This window comes from Mandrillus leucophaeus, unplaced genomic scaffold (assembly GCF_000951045.1).
Source record: "Mandrillus leucophaeus isolate KB7577 unplaced genomic scaffold, Mleu.le_1.0 Scaffold43, whole genome shotgun sequence".
NCBI lineage: Eukaryota > Metazoa > Chordata > Mammalia > Primates > Cercopithecidae > Mandrillus > Mandrillus leucophaeus.
In genome coordinates, this window is record NW_012104587.1 from 4,024,618 (window position 1) to 4,048,875 (window position 24,258).

The window sequence follows — 24,258 nt, forward strand, 5'->3', positions numbered from 1 at the left end:
AAAAAAAAAAAAAAAAAAGAAGAAAAGAGATGTTAGCTCAGCTCAACTCAGCCTGAGGCTGGGGCAGAATTAAATGGTCACTAATCAAGCGCTTCATCAGTTACTTTGCCCAGGCCTGATCCCTAGGAGTCTGGTGTAAGTCAAACCAGGCCTGGGGAGGAGCCACAAACCTGAATTTCCATCCTCTTGGCTGTGGTCTCCCTACGGTGAACATAAGGCAAAATGATCATCCTTAGCCCCTTCTGTGTCACACGAGGATTAACGAAGGGATTCTGCTTGATCTTTCACCATCGATTAGGCCTAGATGCTGTAAAATTAGAGGTTACTTTACAGAAAACTGATTAAGATGCAAATGATTTCTGCCCAGTGAACAATACAAGCCTTAGGGTTATGAGACCTTTTATTTTACTTTAAATTTTTAAATTCTTTTTTTTGAGACAGTGTCTCACTCTGTCGTCCAGGATGGAGTGCAGTGGTGCCATCTTGGTACGCTGAAACCTCAGCCTCCCAGGTTCAAGTGATTCTCGTGCCTCAGCCTCCCAAGTAGCTGGGATTACAGGCATGCGCCACCACACCTGGCTACTTTTTATGTTTTTAGTAGAGACCGGGTTTTTCCATGTTGGCCACTCTGGTCTCAAACTCCTGACCTCAGGTGATCTGCCCACCCCGGGCTCCCAACGTGCTGGGATTACAGGCGTGAGCCACTGTGCCCAGCCCAGGTTATGGGATTTTAAAAATAAATGCCCTATAGAATATTAACCAATTTTATATGTAATTTAGCAATCTTCTATCATTATCCCTTCCTTTCTCCGCCTTGACTATATATGTGTCAGATTTTTGTATTCTTTTCTGCAACCCCATTGGTGGAGGAGGGTTGGGGGCTCCCAGGAGGCCCTGGGCCACAGGGCTCCTGGGTTGGGGGTGAAACTAAAAATCGATATGTATCTCCAATCCTGAGGGGTGTAGGATGCAGGCCCTTGGGGAGTTGCTACCACCTCTCTCTGCCCCCCAACCCCATGACTTACAAAGGGGAAGGGTCTTTTCCAAGGTCACCAGATGGTTAGTGGCTTTTCCCCATCCCTCCCCCACCCACACCCCAGTATCCTTCTGCACTTTGGAGTTACAGCAGGTACCCGGATCATCTGGGGAGGAACTGCGGCCTCTTTCCAGCCCCACCCCAGTGCTTATCTTGGGAACATCGCCCTTGAGCTCTCATCTCAAGGCTGACAACAACCAGGTCTGGAACCTCCTGTAAGGGGCGGGGGGAGGGCAGGGCCATGTCGGGGAGGGGTAGATCCAGGATGGGTGAACTGAGGGAGTGGGGGTGATGTCAGAGGGTGGCTGAAGGGCTGAGCTCAGTGTGGACGTGGTGACCTCCTGCTCCCCACCTGAGCCCGGGGCCCACAGACACTTGGCGGAGCTGAAGCTCAGCTTCTAAGTTTATTTCCGGGATCTAGGGAGAAGCTGGCTGATGGAGTGGCCTCCCGAGGTGTCCGACCTCTGACCTGGGGCCCAGCCAGGCCTGACCCTGGTCTCTGTGGCTGTGGGGCAGGTCAGGCAGCATGAAGAGGAGACCTGCCTTCCGGGGGTTTGGGTCACTGCAGGCAGAGACAGCTAGAGTGAGCAGTGTGGGGCAACCGCCTCTTCCCTCCCCGCCGCCACGGCTGCCCGCACACCTGAGCAGAGCCACCTCCAGCAGGGCCTGGGTTTCCTCCTGCAGGGCCTTCACTTCATCCTGGATGGCCTGGGCCTCCTCCTGGATGGCCTGGGCTCCCTCCTTCAGGCTCTTATACAACAAGGTGGGCTGGACAAAGGGTTGCAGGGCCCGAGGTGGGTAGCCCGCTGTGCAGGCCAACCCGAGGCCCCTCTAGGAGAGCTGGGCTGGGAGGCAGGGAGAAGGCAAGACAAAGAAAGGGGGTCCTGGCTCAGGGTCTCACCAGGTTTTGCAGCTTCTCCCCCAGGGCCAGGTTGTGCACTTGGGTGGTGTTCAGTGACTCCCGAAGCCTAGGGTTGAAAAACAGACCCTCCCACCTCAGCCCCCAGGCTTTTGTTCCAGGCAGCACCCCTCCCCCCACCTCCTGCATCAACCACCTGGTCCTACAGCCACCTGGGACCAGTGTTTCACGAAGAGCCCAGTCTTCCTGTCCCAGCAAAACCACAGGTGGGACGAGAATTGTTCTCCCTGAGTGATTGGTAGCAGGGGACCCAGAGAAAGACTAAGTATGCTTTTTGCCTTCCTTTGCAAGAGCAGGGCAGGCTGCTTCTGGGTGAGCTAGAAACCCTCTGAGGCTCCCCTTGGAAGGGGTGGGTGGTAGAGGGCTAGCCGCTCCTTTGGGCTGTAGGCAGGGTTGCCACAGGATTCTCTGTGGCTCCAGGCCAGTGACAGGGTCAATGCTGGAACAAGCCCGGCCGAGGTGTATGAATGGGAGGGCTGATCACTCAGGTCTACGGCCTGGACGCCTCTGTCATGCCCCGCCCCCACCTCAGGACCTCTGCTGACAGATGGGGCTCTGACTCCAGCATTACCCGAGAGGGGTGAGCGGCCATGGGATTGTGCAGGCCCCAGCTCCAGAGCCCGACATCTGGGGAAGAAGCCCCTCCCCGAGACTGAACATTCCTCAAGTTCTTGGACAATTAAAGGTGGGGATTCCTGAATGCCCGCTCACCAGGCATGTGGGCCCTGACCTGAAAGCCAGACCTCGCCTCGGTTGGGGGCAGCCCTGTCACCCTACCTGCCCCCATCTGCCCGCCCAGCTCACCTCATGCAGTCATTCTGCAACTGCCTGATCTCCTTTGAGGTCCGCTGGGGGCCCCAGTCTTCCTGATCTAGGAACCGGTACTCCTGGACCTCCGAGTCCCTGGAGCAAGTGGGCAGTGAAGGTCAGGCCAGAGGGTCTAGGGGATGAGGGAGGTGGGTGGGCAGTGTGGGGGTGCCCAGCCACAGGCCCAGGTTCCAGCAGGCCTCTTTGGGCCTCCTCTCTGCACGGGCCAGGGCTGAGTCCTGGCCCAGGTTTGAATGTTTCTGGGTATGGGGTGGGGAGAAACACCACCCGCCTCCCCCAGTTTTGCGCGTGCCTGCATGCTCCTGCACGTGCACACACTCTCTCTCTCTCTCATGCAGCCTTACGATTCAGGGTCTTTGGGCTCAGTGGGCTCAGACGTGTTCAGGAGTGTAAACAGGAACGTGACGGTGGGTTCCAGTTGTTCTGAGGAAGGTGGCTTTGTAGAGAAGGTGCCAAGGTGACTGGAGAGGGTCGAGGCTGCTCACCCAACAGCCCAGGTCCTCCCACGCCCCCCATCCTTGCCATCTCCCTGCCTTTCAGGGGCCCCATCTTCTGTATCCCCCACCCTGTAGAGAAAGTGTGGTAGGAGGTGTGAATGGGACCCGTCCAGGAGGCCCTCCAGCGCTGAACTCCCCTGGACCCATTCCTCAGCCCTGAACCCAGGAGCTGGGCCTGGACGCCCTGACAGCTGGAGGTTGGGTGTGACGACAGGGGTTCAGGCCTCCAATCAGACACAGGAAGAATTTCTCCAGCTGTCCTGCCTTCCCTGCCCGCCGCCTTGGGAGGCGCTGGGGTTTCCGTCACCTCCGAGTTCCGCTCCTCGGAAGCCTGAGTGTCCTTGGGTTCCTGCTCCTCAACAGGCTGTGCCACTCGCTCGTTGGCCAGCTTAGAGTGGGCTCTTTGTCTGCTCCTAAGAGACTGAGAGAGACAGAAGCCTGCTAGTCACCCACACCTACCATCCCCCCACGCCCTTTCTAGCCTGGTCTGGTTTTTGTGGGGCAGCTTCCAGCCTGGGGAGCGTCTATCACCAGCTTTATCCAGCATGCCAGACCCCCTCAAAGTGAAAGTTGCCAGATTTAGCAAATACAATACAGGCTACCCAGTGAAATCTGAATTTCAGCTGAAAATGGAGACTTTTTCAGTATCTGTCTCACATAATGTTTGGGATATACTTACACTAAAACACGATTCACTGCTCATTTGAAACTCAAATTTAACTAGGTGTCCTGTATTTTATCTGTCAGTCCTACCAAACTACATGCTAAAAATATTTTGAGGCTGAGTGCAGTGGCTCACGCCTGTAATCCCAGCACTTTCAGAGGCCAAGGCAGGAGGATCGCTTGAGCCCAGGAGTTAGAGACCAACCTGGGCAACATAGCAAGACCCCATCTCTACAAACAATTAAAAAATTGGCTGGGCATGGTGGTGTGTGCCTGTAGCCTCAGCTACTTGGGAGCCTGGGAGGTCGAGGCTACACTCAGGTGTGTTTGCATCACTGCACTCCAGCCTGGGCTTCAGAGCAAGACTCTCAGAAAAAAAAAAAAAAAAAGGCTGAAGTTAATAGAATTGTGGCTATTCTTCACCCTGGTATTTTTCAGAATCCTGTGCATCTACTGGCCAAGTAACCACAGACATGGTCCTTCTCCACACTGAGTCCACCTGCACCTCTAGATCCCCATGGACTTGCGGCAGGGCGCTTGTGGCTGCCCCTGTCATACTGTTATATTGTACCTTTCTAGGCAGCCTAAAATTACACAATTCCTGACCATATGATATAAACCGACAGCTCTGCAGAGGGCCCCGTAACCTTGGAAAGTCCCTGAGCTCCAGCGTGGTATGGCTGCTGGAGAATAGGCAACTCTGTCACCAGGGGAACCTGGCTGCGTATAACAAGATCCACAGAATGATGGAGAGTCGTGCCTCTGAGAACCTCACTTTGGAAACGGCTTAAAGAAACAACTCCAAATAAAAGTAATTCACACGGACGACCACAGTAGCTGATTTACACCATGAAGAAAAACTGGAAGGGGCCTAAAAGCCCAAATATAAGAAGTGGTAAGGAAACAAAGACTTCTTCACATGGTAGGACACAATTCACTCATGTGCTTACTGGTCTCCTGTAAACATTGCCTGTGGCATAGGCCTTGGGAACATATAGATGGACACAACCTGGTTCTGCCCAGGAGAAATTCTAGAGGATGAGGGAGGCCCCAGGTTTGCAGCTGACAGTGCGGGGGGATGAGCCACACAGAGGTCTGTACAGAGAGCCCTGGCTGCAAGAGGAAGGAGCCATGCACGCTGCTTCGGAGCTCCAGAAAGACTGCACACAGGATGTGTCGCCTGGTCTCAAACAAGGATGCAGGGGAAAGCAGAAGAGGGAATGGTGTAAGCAAGAGCGGTGGGGTCCTGCAAAGGGCCCATGGCAGGGCCTGGGCTATAGCCCACAGGGGACGAGGAGGCATGGGGATCTTTGTGTGTCTGTCTATGTGGGCTGTTTGGCATAGTTCAGAGGATAGGTGGAAGGAGTAGACACTGAGGGCAGGATGCCAAGGGCCTTGGAAGTGAAGAAGAGAGACAAGCCACTAACTGCTGCATATGACAAGTGTCTAAACTGTGTTAATCCTGGAGAAGGTGTGCATGAGACCCTGTCACATCACAAAAGTGGATCTTACGGTGGTATGAGCTGCGTACCAGTGTACCCACATAGGGTTGCCAAATAAAACACAGAATGCCAGGTTAAATTGGGATCTCATCGAGACCATCCTGGCTAACACGGTGAAACCCCGTCTCTATAAAAAATACAAAAAACTAGCCGGGCGTGTTGGTGGGCGCCTGTTGTCCCAGCTACTTGGGAGGCTGAGGTAGGAGAATGGCGTGAACCCGGGAGGCGGAGCTTGCAGTGAGCTGAGATCCGGCCACTGCACTCCAGCCTGGGCGACAGAGCGAGACTCTGTCTCAAAAAAAAAAAAATAAAATAAATTGGGATCTCAGATAAATGATGAATTTTTTTTGAGACTTTATTATTTATTTTTGAGACAGGGTCTCACTCTGTCGCCCAGGCTGGAGTGCAGTGGCATCCTCATGGCTCACTGCAGCCTCGACTTCCCAGGCTCAGATGATTCTCCCACCTCAGCCTCCCGAGTAGCTAGAACTGCAGGCCTGCCACCACACCCAGCTAATTTGTGTATTCTTTGTAGAGACAGGGTTTCACCATGTTGCCCAGACTGGTCTTGAACTCCTGGGCTCAAGTGATCCTCCTGCCTTGGCATCCCAAAGTGCTGGGATTACAGGTATAAGCCACTACACCCAGCCAGATTGAGAATTTCTTCTCCAAAATGCCTATCTAGAAGTGTTTTGGATTTCATCTTTCTTAGGATTTTGGAATATTAGCATTATCTGAAAATCCAGAATCCAAAATGCTACAGTGAATGTCAGGGCAGTGCTCACAGTTTGGGATTTTGGATTTTCTTTTTTCTTTTTTTTTTGAGAGAGTCTCGCTCTGTCACCCAGGCTGGAGTGTAGTGGTGCAATCTCTGCTCACTGCAAGTTCCATCTCCCAGATTCACACCATTCTCGTGCCTCAGCCTCCCGAGTAGCTGGGACTACAGGTGCCCGCCACCACACCCAGCTAATTTCTTGTATTTTTTTAGTAGAGGGGGTTTCATCATGTCAGCCAGGATGATCTCAATCTCCTGACCTCATGATCCGCCCGCCTCGGCCTCCCAAAGTGCTGGGATTACAGGCGTGAGCCACCACGTTCAGCCAGGATTTAGGATTTTCAACCCACATATTTATACCCCATATGTGGCATGCGACATAGTTGTACTAGAAAACTATTATTTCTCTGATTTGGGAAACACTTATCTTTTTTTTTTTTTGAGACAGAGTCTCGCTTTCTTGCCCAGGCTGCAGTGTAGTGGCGCAATCTCAGCTCACTGCAACCTCTGCCTTCAGAGTTCAAGCGATTCTCCTGCCTCAGCCTCCTGAGTAGCTAATTTTTGTATTTTTCTTAGAGACGGGGTTTCACCATATTGGTCAGGCTGGTCTCAAACTCATGACCTCGTGATCTGCCTGCATTGGCCTCCCAAAGTGCTGGGATTGAGGCAGGGTCATGCTTATTCTTAAAAAATTGTGTTGTTTATCTAAGATTCAGGCTTAAGTGGGCATCTTGTATTTTTTGCTAAATCTAGCAACTCTAACACCACGGCCACATGTTGGTGCCCATCAGAGGACACTGGGAGGCATGAAAAGCTCCATGATTACCAGTTGGTACGTGAGGAAGATGAGCAGATAGACAGACAGACAGGACTGGGGTCCTCTCAGGGTCCCACCAGCCAAGCACAGACAGGTGCTTAATTCAGACTTGGACAGAAGATAGCTCAGGACCCGGATTTGAGTCCTACTCTGCTGCTCATAGGTGGGGCAGCTGCAGGAACTCAGGCTCAGCTTCCTAGCCTGTGAAATGGGTATTCAACTCCACAAATATTGATTGAGCCCTAACTTTGTGCAAGGCCCTACCCTCAATGCTGAAAGGGTACAAAAATGAATCGCCTCCTTTGAGGGTTAATCACAGGCTGCGTAAAATGCTACTAGCCATCAGTGATGAGGAACTCTGCTGGTTGCTTTGCATATGACATCAACCTTGAAAACAACCTCCCGACCAATTCCGTTAGAGAGATGGAATTGGCCCCACTTTTCAGAAGAGAAAACCAGGGCTCAAGAAGAGTCACAGATGGGGGTGTACTGATCCCCAAGCAGGTGGCTATCAGGGAGCCTGCCAACCTGTCAGCCACACTGTGGAGAGGGGAAGGCAGCCTGGTCTAGGCCCACATGTTGGGAGAACCACTAGGCGTGAGCCAAAGCCTCATCTCAAGGGGTGGTGGGCCACCGGGCTGAGGACCTAGGCGAGGAGGCAGGGGTCCGTAGGCTGTGTGGGGAACTGCCCTGTGGAGAGGGAGGGTGAAGTTCATTCTCCAAGAAATAGGGACAGGTGTGAGCCAGGGGTTCAGACCTCATATGCACGTTAGTGGGACTAGAATTTTGGTGTGGGAGGCTCATGCCTGAGGCAGGGTGCCAGGCGCCATCACTCCTGACTCCACCAGTGCCCCTCCTACCGGGCACTCAGAGGCTCTCTGAAGCCCCTGTCCCCAGCTCCCACTGGAGGGGCACACCTGCCTAGGCTGGTGAGAAACCACCACACCCACTTACTCCATGACGTGTCTGGACACTGGGAGAACAGAGACAAATAGGACCCTGCCTCCAGCCTGAGCTGGAGTTGACACAGCTACTGTGTAAACGTGTGTGCAGAGCAGACAGAATGGAGCTTGAAGGTGCTATGATGGAGGTCTGTGTGGACTTCTGGGATTTCTGGGACTCAAAAAGGGAGGGAATGGTCAGTTCTACTTGAAAATTGTTCTTTGAGCACTCACCATGCACTAAGTGCTTTACTTGTATTATCTCATTGTTTTTTTTTTTTTTTTTTTTTAGATGGAGTCTCGCTCTTTCACCCAGGCTGGGGTGCAGTGGCACAATCTCGGCTTACTGCAACCTCCAGCTCGCGGGGTTCAAGTGATTCTTCTGCCTCAGCCTCCCGAGTAGCTGGGATTACAGGTGCCCACTACCACGCCCAGCTAATTTTTGTATTTCTAGTAGAGACAGGGTTTCATAATCTTGGCCAGGCTGGTCTTGAACTCCTGACCTCAAGCAATCCACCCATCTCAGCTTTCCAAAGTGCTGGGATTACAGGTGTGAGCCACCGCACCCAGCCGGCCATCTCATTTTTAAACACTGTGGCACAGGTATTATTATTGTCCTCATTTTACAGATAAGTAAACTGAGGCACAGCAGGGTCTAATTATTATCATTTGCCTGGGGTCATACAGCTAGAAGCTGGCAGAGCCAGGATTCAAACCAGGTTGGATTGCAGAACCTGTGCTCTTTGCTTTCACCGGGTGGGGCAGGTGGGGAGGAAAGGCTGAGCAGGTGTGGCGTGTGAGCCAGAGTTAATGACGCGGGGCTACCCAGGTGACGCAGGAGTGGGAAAAGACACAAGAGGCAGAGAGCAAAGGTTCAGAGGCAGGGACCTCCGAGCAACTCGCAGCCTGCATTGGGTCTATGGGCTGAAGCCTGGACACCAGCCTTGGCCTGGAGTCCTCATGAGCCCCGCTAAGGTGTCAGGAGCCCCCTAGACCAGCCAGGGTTCTGGGGTGCAAACAGGAAACAATGCTGGCTGATTTGAGCAAAAAGGAGTTTATTGGGAGGATGCTGGGGAGTCACAGAACTCATGGAAAGAAGAGACTTCAAAGGGCAAGCACTGTAGGGCGCCGACTGCCAGAACCAGGACGGGGGAGGGCCTGCAGACGAGCAAACACACATTCCCCCCACCAGACACTGCTGGACAGGCGGTGCCTTCATCCCTCCTCACACCCATTGCTCAAGGTGGGGAATCTGATCAGCTTAGGTCCTGGTTGCAGGGATCCACCAGCGACCATCCATTCTACCGCAGCACGGAGCATGGGAAGTCAGCAGAGCTTTCTGTTTTGGCTGGAGAGCAGTGGCACAATATTGGCTCATCACAACTTCCACCTCCTGGGTTCAAGCCATTCTCCTGCCTCAGCCACCCAAGTAGCTGGGATTACAGGCACCCGCCACCAGGCCCAGCTAATTTTTCTATTGTTAGTAGAGACGGAGTTTCACCATGTTGGCCAAGCTGGTCTTGAACTCCTGACCTCAAGTGATCCGCCAGTCTTGGCCTCCCAAAATGCTGGGATTACAGGTGTGAGCCACTGCGCCTGGCCCAATTTTCTTCTTTTTAAGGCTGAATAATATTCCACTGTATCGATAGGTCACACTTTATCCATTCAGGTGCTGGTAGACATTTGTGTTTCCAGCTGTTTGGTTATTGTTGAATAATGCTGCTAGGAACATGGGTGTACAAATCTATTCCAATCCCTGCTTTCAACTTTCTCTGGTCTTATTACACTCAGATGTGAAATTGTATTAAAAGGTTTTAAAGGTCAGGCATGGTGGCACATGCCTGTAGTCTCAGCTACTCGGGCGGCTGAGGTGGGAGGATGGCTTGAGTCTGGGAGGTGGAGGTTGCAGTGAGCCCAGATCACAATACTGCAGTCCAGCCTGGGCGACACAGCCAGACCCTGTCTCAAAAAACAAAACAAAACAAACAAACAAAGGCAGGGGTTTTGGCTGGGCATGGTGGCTCACACCTGTAATCCCAGCACTTTGGGAGGCCGAGGATGGTGGATCACCTGACCAACATGGAGAAACCCAGTCTCTACTAAAACTACAAATTAGCTGAGTGTGGTGGCACATGCCTGTAATCCCAGCTACTCAGGGGCTGAGGCAGGAGAATCGCTTGAACTCGGGAGGCGGAGGCTGTGGTGTGCCGAGATTGTGCCATTGCACTCCAGCCTGGGTGACAAGAGTGAAACTCAGTCCCCCCCCAAAAAAAAAAGGGTTTTAAGGAGAGGAGAAATAGGCCCAGCACGCCAGCCATGGTGATTCACACCTATAACCCCAGCATTTTGGGAGGCCGAGTTGGGCGGATCACCTGAGGTCAGGAGCTCGAGACTAGCCTGGCCAACATAATGAAATCCCATCTCTACTAAAAATAGAAAAATTAGCCAGGCATGGTGGCGGGCACCTGTAATCCTAACTACTCGGGAGGCTGAGGCAGGAGAATTGCTTGAACCCAGGAGGTGGAGGTTGCAGTTAGCCAATTGTGCCACCACACCCTAGCCTGGGCAACAAAAGTGAAACTCCATCTCAAAATTAAAAAATTAAGGAGGGAAGAGACAGGATCATATTGTGTGTTTTAGGAAATATGTTCTAGCTGTAGTGCAGACAGTGTGGAGACACAGCAGCCAAAGGGAAGCACCCACAGGAGGCTTGTGCAATTGTCTGGTGACTGTGGAGTGGGGGGATGTTGAGGGGGATGGGGCTGGCCAGATGGGGTGAAGGAAGGAGCTGGTCCTGGGTTCCTGGCCTGTGTGACTGTGTCAGCTGGTGGCTCTGCTAATGGCACAGAGAACACAGGAGTAAGCAAGCTGCTGGATGAGCACAGCTTCAGATGACTTCCTGAAAGGCAGTTCTAGATTCTGATTTGTAGCTCAGGACAGTTTTAGGTTGGAGATAAAGATGGTCAAGTCTTGAGCAAGGAGGCAGTTCAGAGAACCTAAGGCTACCTGGCAAAAGCAGGCAGGTGGGAAAGAGGGTCCAGGACTGAGGCCTGGTATGCAGACATTTCAGGAAAAGCCAAGAAAAAGGAGCTGGCAGTGCCATAGCCCCAAAGAGGGTGTGCTGGCAGAATCCTGAGCTTGGAATACTGGACATTAGGACATCACTGGTTACCTTTGAGCTGTAAAGAGAGTGATGAGGGCATTGGGAATAAATTCAAAGAAAGTAAACAGCAACTTGGAACGTTCCTTCAAGCTTAAAAGGAGAGTAATGGTGGTAGCTAACGACAGATGCTGGTCAACTTTTGGTTGTTTTTGTCTTTTGAGACAGGGTCTATACTGTCGCCCAGACTGGAGTGCAATGGCGTCATCATGGCTCACTGTAGCCCCGACCTCCCAGGCTCAGGTGATCCTCCCACCTCAGCCTCCTGAGTGGCTAGGACTACAGATATGCGCCACCACACCCATTTTTTTTTTTTTACATTTTTTTGTAGAGTCAGGGTCTCCCTATGTTGCCCAGACTGGTCTTGAACTCCTGAGCTCAAGTGATCCTCCTGCCTCGGCTTCCCAAAGTGCTAGGATTACAGGTGTGAGCCACTGTGCCCAGCCTGGTTGTCATTTTTTAACAACAAAGCAAATAAAAGCCATTTAGGACTTGGCAGAAAGAGGAAGGTTTCAGAGACAAGATAATTGGATCAAAAGCCAAGGTGGAAAGGTTAGCCTTGAAGAAGGGACCCGTGTCCTCTGGGTCAGAAAAGGAGGTCAAAGTGAATTAAGTCTGCGGAAAACTTAATGGCCTTGATTTGTTTGGATGACTAGGAGGCAAGTACGAGTATGGAGGATGGGATGGGAGGCTGGTCTGTGCCACCTACATGTAGCGTCCTAGCCTTACGTAAGGCCAAGTGGGAGAATTTCCAGGCATCAGCATCTTTGAACAGCTCCCCAGGGGTCCCACAGCACCAGATGCTACACAGCGTCCAGTCTGGACCATGGAGTGAGCAACTCAGGCTCCTTCAAAGGAGGCTGAAAGGGAATGGGGAACAAGGGCTGGACGTGGGAGGATGTTTACTTCCCAGGCATCTCCTGTGGGCACTGGGGGAGCTCTCAGCACCCTCACCCCAGACCCAACTTTCTTCCTCCTGAAAGAGGAGCGGATTAGGGACTGGACAGAAATAAACAAGACAAAGGGCAGGACAGGCCGGGCGCGGTGGCTCACGCCTGTAATCCCAGCACTTTGGGAGGCCAAGGAGGGCAGATCACTTGAGGTCAGAGTTCGAGACCAGCCTGGCCAACATGGTGAAACCCCATCTCTAATAAAAATATTAAAATTAGCTGGGCTTGGTGGCAGGCGCCTGTAACCCCAGCTACTGGGGAGGCTGAGGCAGGAGAAACGCTTGAACCCGGGAGGTGGAGGTTGCGTGAGCTGAGAGCACGCCACTGGACTCCAACCTAGGTGACACAGTGAGACTCCGCCTCAAGGAAAAAAAAAAAAGTGGGGCAGGACAGTAATCTACCATGGGGCGAATGGGGGTGAACGGGGCTGGGAGCGCCCGGACAAAGGGACAACTCCAGTGATGCAGCCCACAGAAGGCCTGGCCTTACCCTCGGCTCTGCCTTCGACTCAATAAAAGAAACAGTCCATGGACAGGCAGAAAATCTTTAATCAGGATTTTTTTCCAACTATAAAACAAAATCCCATTTTTTTCCTTAAATTTAGTTCCTCAGGAACAGAGAAGCTTGCAGTGATGATCTCAACTCCGCATCATCTGGTGACCCCTGATTCTGCAGGACTAAGACATTTCCCAAGAGTTCTGCCACATCAGCCAGTGAGGACAAGAGTTCTTCAGTGCGGTTCAGCTCAAGGACACCTAGGCCTCCCCAGCAAGGGGGCTTGCTTGCAAGTCTGACAAAGCACAGAGCGTTGAGCAGATGGCCTGGGACTCCCAGGCCTGGCAGAGGGTTTTATTAGGGCCTGCCTGGCCTGCAACATTTCTTCCAAGTACCCTGACCCAGCACTCATCTTCACTGGCATTCTCTGTTATCCACCAGCTCCTCTGCACACCTCAGCGTCTACTTCCATGAACTTATAAACATCAAAAGGTACAACGGACTGGGGTGTGGTGGGAGAGTCGGGGCAGGGCAGCCTTCAAATCCACACTATTGAATCCTCAGTATTCAAAGAGAAAGATGGGGAAATTCTCCAGAGATCATGAGATGCATCCAGGCAGTGTTCTCATGTGAGAGGATAGGGAGGCCAAAAACTAAAATTGCTCTCAGCCCCCGCCGCTGTCTGGTACACAAGGAGTTTCCGAGGACTTTACAGGCATAGTCACAAAATGCTAGTAAGACTGGCACTCTTCAACTTTTTCTTCTAGGGCCAAGTAGACTCTGTGTAACTTATTTTGTAAGAAATGGGTGTGGGTGACAAGAGGGGCCACCTTCCACCCCTGCAGCAGAGTGGTAGGACTCCAGCGTGGGCCCTGCGCAAGGCACCAGCCCAGAGGCCGTGAGCCACAGAAACCCACAACACCTGGTGGCCCCTTTGCTCCAAGCAGCCAGTGCTCTATCAACCTGGCATTTACCAAACATCTCAACAGCAGACCAGAACTAGAAAACACAGCTTCTGTGTAGTACACACTTACGGTCTGAGACCCAACTAAGGCTCCCCACATCCTTCAAAACTCAGACTTCACAGGCTGAATGTCCAGCTTCTTCCTCCAAGATAGAATTGCCCTCAGCCCACAAATTCTCTCTGGGACTATTTACAGAATTGGAAGGAAAACCCACGGAACCGAAAACTTCTTTACGCAGATGGGTTCAGGAAGAAAGCCACCAACAGAAGGCAACTCAGGATGGAAAGGCCGAGCCTGGCAGAACCCCTGGGCCTATTTCCAAGGAGCCACCCTTCCCAGCAAGAGCAGAAGGTGCCCCTCACCTCAACCCTCAGCCCTTTAACTTCTGGCTGGGCCAGTGATTCTCCTCCACAGTCTATGGCCCATCTGGAAACTGGCTGTGGTACTTTGGAGAGATAGGAAGGACAGGACGACAAGAGACAGGACACCAGTGAGTGGCTGGGCCAGGCGGCCCCATTTCCTAAAACCAAGATGGCTGCCACTGCTGCCCAAGCCCTCAAAGGCAGACAGGCTTCATGCGCAGCACCAGCACACACACAGGTAACAAGACCAGGGGAGGGGACCCTAAGTGTCCCCTCCACAGGGAGGGGGCTATGTACAGGACAGGAGGGAGAGTCTGGCCAGGTGCACCCCCCACTGCATCTCATTCAACCAGGAGATCAAACTGCTCAGCAGCTTCAAACTCCGCGTTCATGGCCGCCGCCCACTCATCCAGCTCCGTTTTCTGAGGGAAGAGAAATGGGGAGCAGGTGAGTGAGAAGGGAACATGGTGGCTGGAGCATCTCACCCACACCCTGCAGGTGCTGCCTAACCCCCAAAAGAGCCAGAGCCCCAGCCGTGCACGTCTGCCGGAGCACACGGCAGAGAAAAACCCTGCCTCTCACTCACCAAGATCTCTGGCATCTTCTTCTTCTTACGTTTCTGTTTCTCGGGTGGTGGGGAGATTCCAGGGAGAGTCATGTCTGGGGCCCAGGGCTTTGCACAGACTCTGGGGACCTCAGTGAGTTTGGAGCACACCACTGGTGAGACTCCGGACAAGTCTTCTGCCCCTAGCAGCCCCTCGAAGCCAAAGCAGGACCGGCGGCCTGGGGTGGAGGTGGAGGCAGAGCCCAGGGTCTCCAGCCGGCTGTAGGAACGCCTGACTTTCTTAGACATTTCCAAGTCTCTGGCGTCCAGCTCTCCTTCCGTGGAGCTGCACTCGGCATCAGGGTTGGGCACAGGAGTGGTGGTGGGGGTGGCAGGGATGCTGTGTGTCTTGAAAAGGTCCTCTTTAGTAAGCACCCTGCCAGGGGGCTCGTTTTCTTTCTCCAAGAAAAAGGCAATCTGTACCAGGACAGAAGAGAGGATGCCCCCAATACTTAGTCGGACTGCTTACTTCCAGAAAAGCCTGAGAAGATTCAGCGTGGAAAGAAAGACCCACAGGACACACACTTTTTTAAGGAAGAGACAAATCAGACCCTGAAAGAGACGAGGGGAGAAGAAAACAACCCACCATTGCTTCCGAGGAGTCTGCTTTTGTGACACGAGTGGACTTGCCCCCATCTGCTGATGCTGTCACTTGCTTCCAAAATGTGCCCAGCATCCAGCCTCCCCTCTGACCAACTCAAGCCCTCATTAGGTGTCTTCTAGACCAGCTGAGCAACCTTTTTTTGTTTGTTTTGTTTCCGGATATAGGGTCTTAACTCTGTTGCCCAGGCTGGAGTGCAGTGGCACGATCATGGCTCACTGCAGCCTCAGCCTCCAGGGCTCATGCAATCATTCTACCTCAGCCTCTGAGTAGCCAGGATTACAGGCATGTGCCACTCTGGCTGATTTTTTTTGTTTCTTTGTAGAACAGGGGGATCTCCCTATGTTGCCCAGGCTGGTCCCAGCGACCTTCTGATTTCTCTCCACATTTCCGCCCCTGCCTTCTGTGGTCCATCTGCCACACAGCTGATGAGGATTGTCCTAAAATGTCCACTCAGTCCATAAGTATTTATCAGTCACCTGTTCTGTGCCAGGAACTGGGAATACAGCAGGGAATAAAACAGAGAAAACCCCTGCCCCATTCTAAGGGAAAAACAGATAAGAAAATTCAGTATTATGTGAGCAGTATCAAGCACTACAGGAAAACACAGAACAGGACAGAGTGCTTGGGGTAGGTTAGAATTGCAAAGAGATAAAGGTCAATACAGGCCTCACTGAGGTGACATTCTAGCTACAACTTGAAGGAGGTGTGAGAGTGACTCGTGGCCAAGTGTTCTAGGCCATGGGAACAGAAGGTGCAAAAACCCTGAGGTCACAGTGTACTAGTCAGGGTCAAAGAACAAGAGGCCAGCATGGCTGAAGTGAAGGAAACAGGAAGAAACTGAAGATGAAGTTCAAGAGGTAACGGGTGGCCAGACATGGTGGCTCATGCATATAATCCCAGCACTTTGGGAAGCTGAGGTGGGTGGATCACCTGAGGTCAGAAGTTCGAGACAAGTCTGGCCAACATAGTGAAACCGTCTCTACTGAAAATACAAAAAAATTAGCCAGGCGTGGTGGCAGGTGCCTGTAATCCCAGCTACTTGGGAGGCTGAGGCAGGAGAATCAACTGAACGTGGGAGGTGGAGGTTGTAGTGAGCCAAGATTGCGCCACTGTGCTCCAGCCTGGGTGACAGTGCAAGACTCCAACTCAAAAAAAAAACAAAAAAAAACACACACAAAAAAAACAAAACCCGGGCACGGTGGCTCACACCTGTAATTCCAGCACTTTGGGAGGCCGAGGCGGGCGGATCACGAGGTCAGGAGATCGAGACCATCCTGGCTAACATGATGAAACCCCGTCTCCACTAAAAATACAAAAAAATTAGCTGGGCCTGGTGGCGGGCACCTGTAGTCCCAGCTACTTGGGAGGCTGAGGCAGGAGAATGGCATGAACCCGGGAGGCAGAGCTTGCAGTGAGCCAAGATTGCGCCACTACACTCCAGCCTGGGCGACAGAGTGAGACTCCGTCTCAAAAAAACAAAAAACAGGGAAGCTGAATAAATTGGTGGTCACCACTGACTACCACTTCCTCATCCTCTGTAGCCAAGCAGTCACCCGGGTCCTGGCAACTTTATCCTGTTTGATGTACCATGAATCTCAGTCAGTCAACAAGAATGAGTGGCTACTAGGAAAGGCAGAAGTCCCTACCCTCAAGGTGCCTATGTTCTTAGAGAGGAGAGAAAGACATCAAACATGCAAGAAAATACACTATAAGAACTGGTAAGGATCAGGCACAGTGGCTCATGTCTATAATCCCAACACGTTAGGAGGCCAAGGTGGGAGGATCACTTAAGTCCAGGAGTTCAAGACCAGCCTGGGCAACATAGTGAACCCTCATCTCTACAAAAAAAATTAGAGAAAACATAAAAAAATTAGCCAGGCATGGTGGTGTGCGACTGTAGTCCCAGCTACTTGAGAGGCTGAGGAGGGAGGATCTGCAGTGAGTCAAAATCTCACCACTGTGCTCCAGTCTGGGTGGCAGAGCAAGACCTTGTCTTTAGAACTGGTAAGGCCTAAGAGAATTACGTAGAGAAACGTGCCAGCAATAGGATAAGGGTGATCAGGGAAGGCCTCTGGGGAGGGATTCCCTCTGAACCTAGTACTGTGTGTCATCCTGGCTTTAGCTCACGCCCTTGGCTTCATGCTTCAGAATTCCTGGACTTCACGTCATTCCACTGGTCTTGGAGCCCCAAGGTAGCGCTTCTCCAAACCATTCTCCCCACAGCTCCCAGAAGGGTCTTTCTTAAAACATTCAAACTTGACTCAGTCACTACCTTACCCAGAACTCTCCAAAGGCTGCCCACAGACCCAAGAATGAAGCCCAAGTCATGAGTGTGGCTTTTGTGCCTCATCGGGCTCTGCTCTGCCTTAGGGTGCCCCCTCCCCTGCTGAGGTCTGCTGCAGACACTAAACAAATTGCTATTCCCCAAACCTTGTGATTTTTCTTTAAATTCCCAATCTCTGCAAACATGGCTTCTTCTTTGGCCTGGAACCCCCCCCCCCTTTTTTTTTTTTGAGATGGAGTCTCGTTTTGTCACCCAGGCTGGAGTGCAGGGGTGCGATCTTGGCCCACTGCAACTTCCGCCTCCTGGGTTCAAGCAATTCTTCTGCCTCAGCCTCCTAAGTAGCTGGGACTACAGGCATGTGCCATCATGCCTGGCTAATTTTTGTATTTTTAGTAGAGACAGGGTTTCATCATGTTGGCCAGGCTAGTCTTAAACTCTTGACCCAAGTGATCTGCCCGCCTCGGCCTCCCAAAGTGTTAGGATTACAGGTGTGAGCCACTGCACCCACCCTCTACTTGTCTTTAAAGACTCAGTTTAAATGTTTCTTCTTCCATGAAACATTCCCTGAGCCACATGGTCTGGGTTAGCCACCATCATAGCATCTAGTATTCCTTATTGCAGTCCCAGTACACAACGCTGCCATCAATGGTCATTTGTCTTTCTCCCTAGTTGACTCTAAGCCCTATCAGCTCTTCAAAGGAGTTCACATTTCTCATTCATTATGTCTTCAGATTGTCTATTAATGAAACATCCTTTGATAATAGCTTGTGCTCAAACTGTAAAAATGTCATACACATGACTTATCTTAGAACACCCATAAATGAAAGCTAAAGGCAAAATGGATTAGAAAGGCAGTATGTGGAGTTAAGACATCGCTCAGTTTTTACATGAAGTTCCAGGAAAATGGTAGAAATACACAAGGCATAAAAAGTTAAGTGTATTAAGTCTTCAGGGAGTAGTCAAGACTGACAATGCATGCAGGTGCCCAAAGACAAACTGTTTTTGTAGTACTGCAAAACAGTTCCCTGGGCAGATGTGAGCAGCCAATGTGTGCTGTCCACCTCTAGAGTGACCCAGATTCCACTTAATTAAGTAGATGAAAGTGAACTCACCCTAGGGCTCCTGCGAGGTGACTGGACAGCTGGGACCTGCGGGGTACAATACCAATTGATCTCATAGCTGGCTCCCAGTTTCGCCCGCCTACTCACCCACAACACCCTCCTTAGCCTTTACCTCTACAGCATGGGCCACGATCCTCTTTAAAACGATGGGCTTTCTGATTGCAGCCGCACTGGGTGTCTGGAGAAGAGGGATGAACGTGAGCTCAACATTAGGTGAGGGGCCACAAGGGGAGGAAGTGAGAAACCTGGGGCTCACCTTCGGCCAGATTTCAGGGAGGATGCTCGGGAGTTCAGAGCCTGATTTCCGCTGGGACCTCCGCAGAGGCTTAGTAGGAGATGGGGCCCTTGGCCCTGGAAAGAGAAAAAAGTTAAGCGGTAGAGGAGGACTCTAGACCTTAGAGTCCAGAGAACAGGTTCTAGAGACAGCGAGAAAATTCCCAAACAAGCCCTTCTAAGGGCTCCTCCTCTGGAGGCAGCAGCGGGAGGGAAGGGCAATCTTTCACAGGACTGCGTCCCCCAAACGGCTCGACCTCACGTCTCCCGCGCGCCCTCCGCTCACCGGAGCGCTGAGCGGCTCCTCCGGACCGCGTTCGCCTCCCAGACATAACTAAGCTCGGTCTCGAGCTCCTCCAGCGCCGCCGCCCCGGGCGCGCGCCAACGGGGAAGGCCACTCGCTGCAAAAAACTTTCGAATTACCCGCCCTGCGGAGAAGGAAGCGGAAGTGACGTAGGGAGAGAGGTCCGCGGCGTTCGGGCCCCCTCTCTTTTCCACCGGTCTTCACGTTTAGCGTCAGCGGAGGCGTGGCCCAGGGGTGCGATGGCGTCATCAGGGCGCGCCGCACCCGGAAGAGACGTGGCAGCGGAGGGATAATCGGGGCGGCCGGGGCTGAAGGGAGCGGAGCAAGATCCTTGGAGAGCGTGGTCCCTGCCCTTCCTCGCCTCGAAGCATCGCTGCCGCCCTTCGGAACCGGTGCAGCGGCCGATCAGTAAACACAGAGACTAGGGTCTGTAGAGAAGGGGCGGGGCTTGGAGGGGGTGGGGCTCAGGGGAGGCCTTGGGGGCGGGGCCGGTGGTATCGGGGAGTCGCTGATGGAGGGGCCTGGCCGGGGGCGGGATCCAGAAGGATTGAGGGGTCGCCGGAGGTGGGATTTATGCAGGGGGTGTTTCCCCGCATAAGGAGGAACAGTGGGCAGAAATCTTGGGTCGGGGCGAATAAGAGAGTGTCTGGGGGAGTTAAGAGTGGAAACTGGGCTGCTGAGAGCATAGTGGTGGCCACCAGAACCTGGCTTCCTACCAACTCAGGCCCCTTTCCCAGGATCGATCATGGGGCTTTGTAAGTGCCCCAAGAGAAAGGTGACCAACCTGTTCTGCTTCGAACACCGGGTCAACGTCTGCGAGCACTGCCTGGTAGCCAATCACGCCAAGGTGGGGCCTTCAGGGGAGCGACTGAGCAGGGCACTGGGTGGGCAAGGTGGTATTGGCTTCCTCCAAATCCATGAGGGACCCCGCGCTAGAATGTAAGCCCCACAAGGGCAAGGACTTGGTTTATTTTGTTCACTGATATATCCCCCGCCCCCAAGAGAGAGTCTGGCGCACAGTATGTGTTCAATAAATATTGATTGAACAAACAAAAGGATGAGTCTCCTCTGTGACTAGAGAAAAAGAGACTGTCAGACCTTGGGGTGATAGGCCGAGCAGCCCCAGCACCAGTTGTGACATCTCTCTCCCACTCCAGTGCATCGTCCAGTCCTACCTGCAATGGCTCCAAGATAGCGACTACAACCCCAATTGCCGCCTGTGCAACATACCCCTGGCCAGCCGAGAGACGACCCGCCTTGTCTGCTATGGTGAGGCCTTGGCACCTCGGGGGGATCAGGCCAGCCTCAGGGGCCAGCTTGGTGACTGGTTTCCAGGCCCTCCTCAAGCAGCAGGACAGTGAGTCCTCCAAGTCTCAGAACCCAGATTCTAGTCATATTAAAGTTCCTTACCTGCTCTGTAAGTTCAGGCAAGTTATTCTTCCTTTCTAGGCCTCACTGTCTTTCCTAAAAATTAAAGCTCCTAGTTCCTCTTTCCTAAAAATTCAGCCCTGCCAATCTGGAGGTTTGAGTGAGAGCCAGTCAAGCTTATGTGTATGCTGGTGGCCGTGACTATCAGCTAGCCAGACCGGCATGTCGCTTTCAGATATTCAGGATCCACCACTGATTCCAAGTCTAAACAGAGAGGAAGTGAGCTTCCCACATTAAAGTTAGCTAAAAAAAGTCAGCAGACATATGTGTCATGAATTTGACCTGAATCTGGAGTAAGAGCCTTAGCTCCAGTTTTTGAAGGAGCTCATGCAAGAGGCAGCTCCATATGTGTTTCTCCTTGTGAGTACGTGTGTGTACTTGTAGGCACTTAATGTACATTGTGTGTTTAAATGAGTGTTAGTGTGTTGATTAGTACTTGGGGGTGAATGAATGGGTAAATGTATGTATGTAAACATATGAACACAGGTGTGTTGTGGGAGTACAAGAGAATGCATGGTTGAATGTGCCTGAGTGTTAGCAAACCTGTGAGTGTATAGATGTGTATGTGTGAGGGCTCCTGTGCCCATAGTGTAGATATAGTGAATGCTACTTGTGTTTGATTACGTGCTTATAAGCACATGTACATGTGTGCCCAGGGATGTGTACATGCATATGTGTGCCTGTGTGTATATCAAGGAACCTTTTCTGAAACTGTTCATTATTAGCCATTAGCCCAAAGAGTATGATGAGTGCAGGCCCAGAGAGGACTCACTGAAAGGAGAGGTGGCGGTTCTTCCCACCCAAACTTACCCCTGTGAGCTGGACAGCTTGGTAGCACTGCCTGGACTTAGATGGTGATAGCCAAGAAGACTGATGTTTTAGGGAACAGGACGGGGAGGAGAAGGCTCTGGCACACACGTGTGTCCATATGTCCTGCAATGGTTTGGGGGCTATTGCTAGGCTAGGAGCCCTAAGTGTCTTCTTCCTCATGTCTCTTCTCCCCTGTCTCATGGGCCCTAAGATCTCTTTCACTGGGCCTGCCTCAATGAACGTGCTGCCCAGCTACCCCGAAACACGGCACCTGCCGGCTACCAGTGCCCCAGCTGCAATGGCCCCATCTTCCCCCCAACCAACCTGGCTGGCCCTGTGGCCTCCGCACTGAGAGAGAAGCTGGCCACAGTCAACTGGGCCCGGGCAGGACTGGGCCTCCCTCTGGTGAGAGTCCCTCTGTCTGTCTGACCATCCATCTGCCCTGGGCCCCACCTGAGCCAGATGGGTGGGGACAGTACTAGGCAGCCTGGTGACCCAGATTCCTTCCTCCAGATCGATGAGGTGGTGAGCCCAGAGCCCGAGCCCCTCAACACGTCTGACTTCTCTGACTGGTCTAGCTTTAATGGTAAGTGGTGGCTTCCACCGACTGTCTGGGCTTTAGCCTCCCTGCTCTGCTGACAGCTCCCTTGGTCTACAGTCACATGCTCTACCCCTGAGCTCTACCCACTACTTCTGCTGATGGCTCTCTTTCCGCCCACAGCCAGCAGTACCCCTGGACCAGAGGAGGTAGACAGCGCCTCTGCTGCCCCAGCCTTCTACAGCCAGGCCCCCCGGCCCCCGGCTTCCCCAGGCCGGCCCGAGCAGCACACAGTGATCCACATGGGCAATCCTGAGCCCTTGACTCATGGTGAGCCTGGGAGTGACCCAGGCCGCAGAAGGATAGAAAGAGGGTGGTGGAGTGGTTTGTGTACTGGGAGCTTGAGGATCCAGAGAGAGACCCACCTGGAGGAACCTGTCCTCAATCCAGGCACAGCCATTACCTCCGCACGATTCTGAGATGCTCTGTCAGACTGAGGAGGGCAGGTGATCCCCCTAGCCCTCCCCAAAGCGGCCAGTTTTCCTGAGTCTATTGGTGCTAGTGGCTCCACCCTGTAGCCCCTAGGAAGGTGTATGATACGCGGGATGATGACCGGACACCAGGCCTCCATGGAGACTGTGACGATGACAAGTACCGACGCCGGCCTGCCTTGGGTTGGTTGGCCCAGCTGCTAAGGTACACAGGGTCAGGCGGGCGGAATGCCGGGAAGGGGTGGAGAGGGAGTGGGAACCAGAGGCCCTGGGAGGGACAGCTTCATGACCAAAGGGGCTCGTTCTGGGGAGTGACAGTACCTGGTGCTGGGGTGTGCAGGGGCCTTGGCTGTGCAGCAGAAGCTGTGGTTTGCTTCTCTCTGGGGCTGTCTCAGTGCCTCCTACACAGGAGGTTTGGACTCAGGCTCTTTGAGGCCCCTTCCTGAACTGACACCCCCTAATCTTTGTAACTCTCCCCGACGCCTGACACGTTGTAGTTTCCAGAACACAGTCGTGTGCCTCAGCTGGTCTGAGCTGCACAATAAGGCCCTATGGTGGCAAGTGCAGGAGTGATCATCTCTGAGGCACAGACGAGGAGATGGAGGTTCAGGAATGGGTGGTGACCGGGGCTTCTCTCTAGGCCGTGGGGGCCACCAGGGACTGGGGCCTGATCTGATTTTCCCCTCATCCCCCCAGGAGCCGGGCCGGGTCTCGGAAGCGACCGCTGACCCTGCTCCAGCGGGCAGGGCTGCTGCTACTCCTGGGACTGCTGGGCTTTCTGGCCCTCCTTGCTCTCATGTCTCGCCTAGGCCGGGCCGCAGCGGACAGCGACCCCAACCTGGACCCACTCATGAACCCTCACATCCGCGTGGGCCCCTCCTGAGCCCCCTTGCTTGTGGCTAGGCCAGCCTAGGACTTGGGTCCTGTGGAGGAGAGGCGGGGTAATGGGGAGGCTGGGGGCACCTCTTCACTGCCCCTCTCCGTCAAGCCTAAGACACTAAGACCCTGGACCCAAAGCCGAGTCCACCAGAGTGGTTGCAGGCTGGGCCTGGAGTCCCCGCGGGTCAAGCATTTGTCTTGACTTGCTTTCCTCCCGGGTCTCCAGCCTCCCACCCCTTGCCCCATGAAGGAGCTGGCAGGTGGAAATAAACAACAACTTTATTAAAACACCCGAGGCAGCCTTTTCGTTCAGCCTCCTCAGCCCTGTTCCGACTCCCCAGGCCTCAGTGGTTCTCCTCCCGGTACTCGATGGCCAGAAACTCCAAGGACAGGCGGTTGAAGAACATGGCTCCGTTGAGCACTGGGTGGAGGAGAGAGCCCCCCATGAGCCCCAGTACCCTTCCCTGGCTACTCCTTGCCATATCTCAGGGTTCCAAAGCTCCCCGCTCCCCCTTGCACCCTCCCCCTCCCGCCACTCACTCAGGATGGTCAGGGCAGAGCAGCGGATGTACTTGTTTTCTGTCATCTCAGCATAGAGTGACCCCATGGCGGCCCAGCAGATGCTGATCACCTGGGAGAACTGTAGGCCCATCTAGTGGGAGAGTGGCCCCCTGACACAACAGTGGGGTTTCCATCAGCCCCCCGGGCCTCCCATAGCCAGCCCTTGCGTCCCTGCCCCAAGCCTACCATCAGGACAACCGTGTAATGAAAGCTCATGCGTTCGTAGTGGTGGGTGATGCAGAAGTTGTGCACGTCGCTGATGAAGATGCCCAGGTGTAAGAAGAAGAGCATCAGTGCAGCCGTGGTGAGCATCATGCCTTTTGGGAAGAAGAATGTGGCGATGCGGTCTCGCAGCCGCATCTTGCCCACAGCGTAGATGCAAGTCAGACTTGAGAGCTGGAGCAAGCAGGCCCTGCCCAGGAAAAGCAACAGTCTCTCATTCTAGAGTGCC

At 53.1% G+C, this 24,258-nt stretch overlaps 3 protein-coding genes across 9 annotated transcripts; 1 reads left to right on the forward strand and 2 right to left on the reverse strand.

The window, feature by feature from the left end:
- Positions 1 to 1,430: 1,430 nt before the first annotated feature.
- CDCA5 (cell division cycle associated 5) lies at positions 1,431 to 19,299 on the reverse strand. Of its 4 annotated transcripts, XM_011993538.1 has the most exons (10): positions 19,083 to 19,299; positions 18,780 to 18,874; positions 18,636 to 18,701; positions 18,515 to 18,550; positions 14,497 to 14,931; positions 3,588 to 3,701; positions 3,128 to 3,219; positions 2,760 to 2,858; positions 1,938 to 2,004; positions 1,431 to 1,804 (listed from the first exon to the last, which is right to left on the reverse strand). In XM_011993538.1, the coding sequence occupies exons 1-10, from the start codon at positions 19,126 to 19,128 to the stop codon at positions 1,454 to 1,456; spliced, it is 1,401 nt and encodes a 466-aa protein (XP_011848928.1). In that variant the 5' UTR covers positions 19,129 to 19,299; the 3' UTR covers positions 1,431 to 1,453. The 4 variants fall into 4 exon arrangements, with proteins under 4 accessions (XP_011848928.1, XP_011848929.1, XP_011848930.1 ...); XM_011993539.1 differs by lacking the exons at positions 1,431 to 1,804; positions 1,938 to 2,004; positions 2,760 to 2,858; positions 3,128 to 3,219; positions 3,588 to 3,701 and adding an exon at positions 12,620 to 14,332; XM_011993540.1 differs by lacking the exons at positions 1,431 to 1,804; positions 1,938 to 2,004; positions 2,760 to 2,858; positions 3,128 to 3,219; positions 3,588 to 3,701 and adding an exon at positions 12,620 to 14,332 and having other exon boundaries at positions 14,493 to 14,931.
- Positions 19,297 to 23,538, forward strand: ZFPL1 (zinc finger protein-like 1). Of its 2 annotated transcripts, none has more exons than XM_011993536.1 (8): positions 19,297 to 19,526; positions 19,838 to 19,947; positions 20,258 to 20,369; positions 21,550 to 21,743; positions 21,852 to 21,924; positions 22,060 to 22,206; positions 22,455 to 22,572; positions 23,064 to 23,538. In XM_011993536.1, exons 2-8 carry the CDS (start codon positions 19,846 to 19,848, stop codon positions 23,248 to 23,250), a joined length of 933 nt encoding a protein of 310 aa, XP_011848926.1. In that variant the 5' UTR covers positions 19,297 to 19,526; positions 19,838 to 19,845; the 3' UTR covers positions 23,251 to 23,538. The 2 variants fall into 2 exon arrangements, with proteins under 2 accessions (XP_011848926.1, XP_011848927.1); XM_011993537.1 differs by having other exon boundaries at positions 19,396 to 19,508.
- TMEM262 (transmembrane protein 262) lies at positions 23,332 to 24,239 on the reverse strand. Of its 3 annotated transcripts, none has more exons than XM_011993533.1 (3): positions 23,994 to 24,239; positions 23,787 to 23,886; positions 23,508 to 23,667 (listed from the first exon to the last, which is right to left on the reverse strand). In XM_011993533.1, the coding sequence occupies exons 1-3, from the start codon at positions 24,165 to 24,167 to the stop codon at positions 23,591 to 23,593; spliced, it is 351 nt and encodes a 116-aa protein (XP_011848923.1). In that variant the 5' UTR covers positions 24,168 to 24,239; the 3' UTR covers positions 23,508 to 23,590. The 3 variants fall into 3 exon arrangements, with proteins under 3 accessions (XP_011848922.1, XP_011848923.1, XP_011848924.1); XM_011993534.1 differs by having other exon boundaries at positions 23,819 to 23,886; positions 23,994 to 24,237; XM_011993532.1 differs by having other exon boundaries at positions 23,332 to 23,886.
- Positions 24,240 to 24,258: the final 19 nt, after the last annotated feature.

Excerpts from the sequence above, each read along its gene's own strand:
- CDCA5 (XM_011993538.1), bottom strand. The coding sequence starts at position 19,128 with ATGTCTGGGAGGCGAACGCGGTCCGGAGGAGCCGCTCAGCGCTCCG. Across the intron at positions 18,875-19,082 it reads AGGAGCCGCTCAGCGCTCCG|GGCCAAGGGCCCCATCTCCT; the intron begins GTGAGCGGAGGG and ends TTCTCTTTCCAG. Across the intron at positions 18,551-18,635 it reads TCGTGGCCCATGCTGTAGAG|GTCCCAGCTGTCCAGTCACC; the intron begins GTAAAGGCTAAG and ends TGTACCCCGCAG.
- ZFPL1 (XM_011993536.1), top strand. The coding sequence starts at position 19,846 with ATGGGGCTTTGTAAGTGCCCCAAGAGAAAGGTGACCAACCTGTTCTGC. Across the intron at positions 21,744-21,851 it reads CAGGACTGGGCCTCCCTCTG|ATCGATGAGGTGGTGAGCCC; the intron begins GTGAGAGTCCCT and ends TCCTTCCTCCAG. Across the intron at positions 22,573-23,063 it reads TGGTTGGCCCAGCTGCTAAG|GAGCCGGGCCGGGTCTCGGA; the intron begins GTACACAGGGTC and ends TCATCCCCCCAG.
- TMEM262 (XM_011993532.1), bottom strand. The coding sequence starts at position 24,167 with ATGCGGCTGCGAGACCGCATCGCCACATTCTTCTTCCCAAAAGGCATG. Across the intron at positions 23,887-23,993 it reads ATTACACGGTTGTCCTGATG|TTCTCCCAGGTGATCAGCAT; the intron begins GTAGGCTTGGGG and ends ATGGGCCTACAG.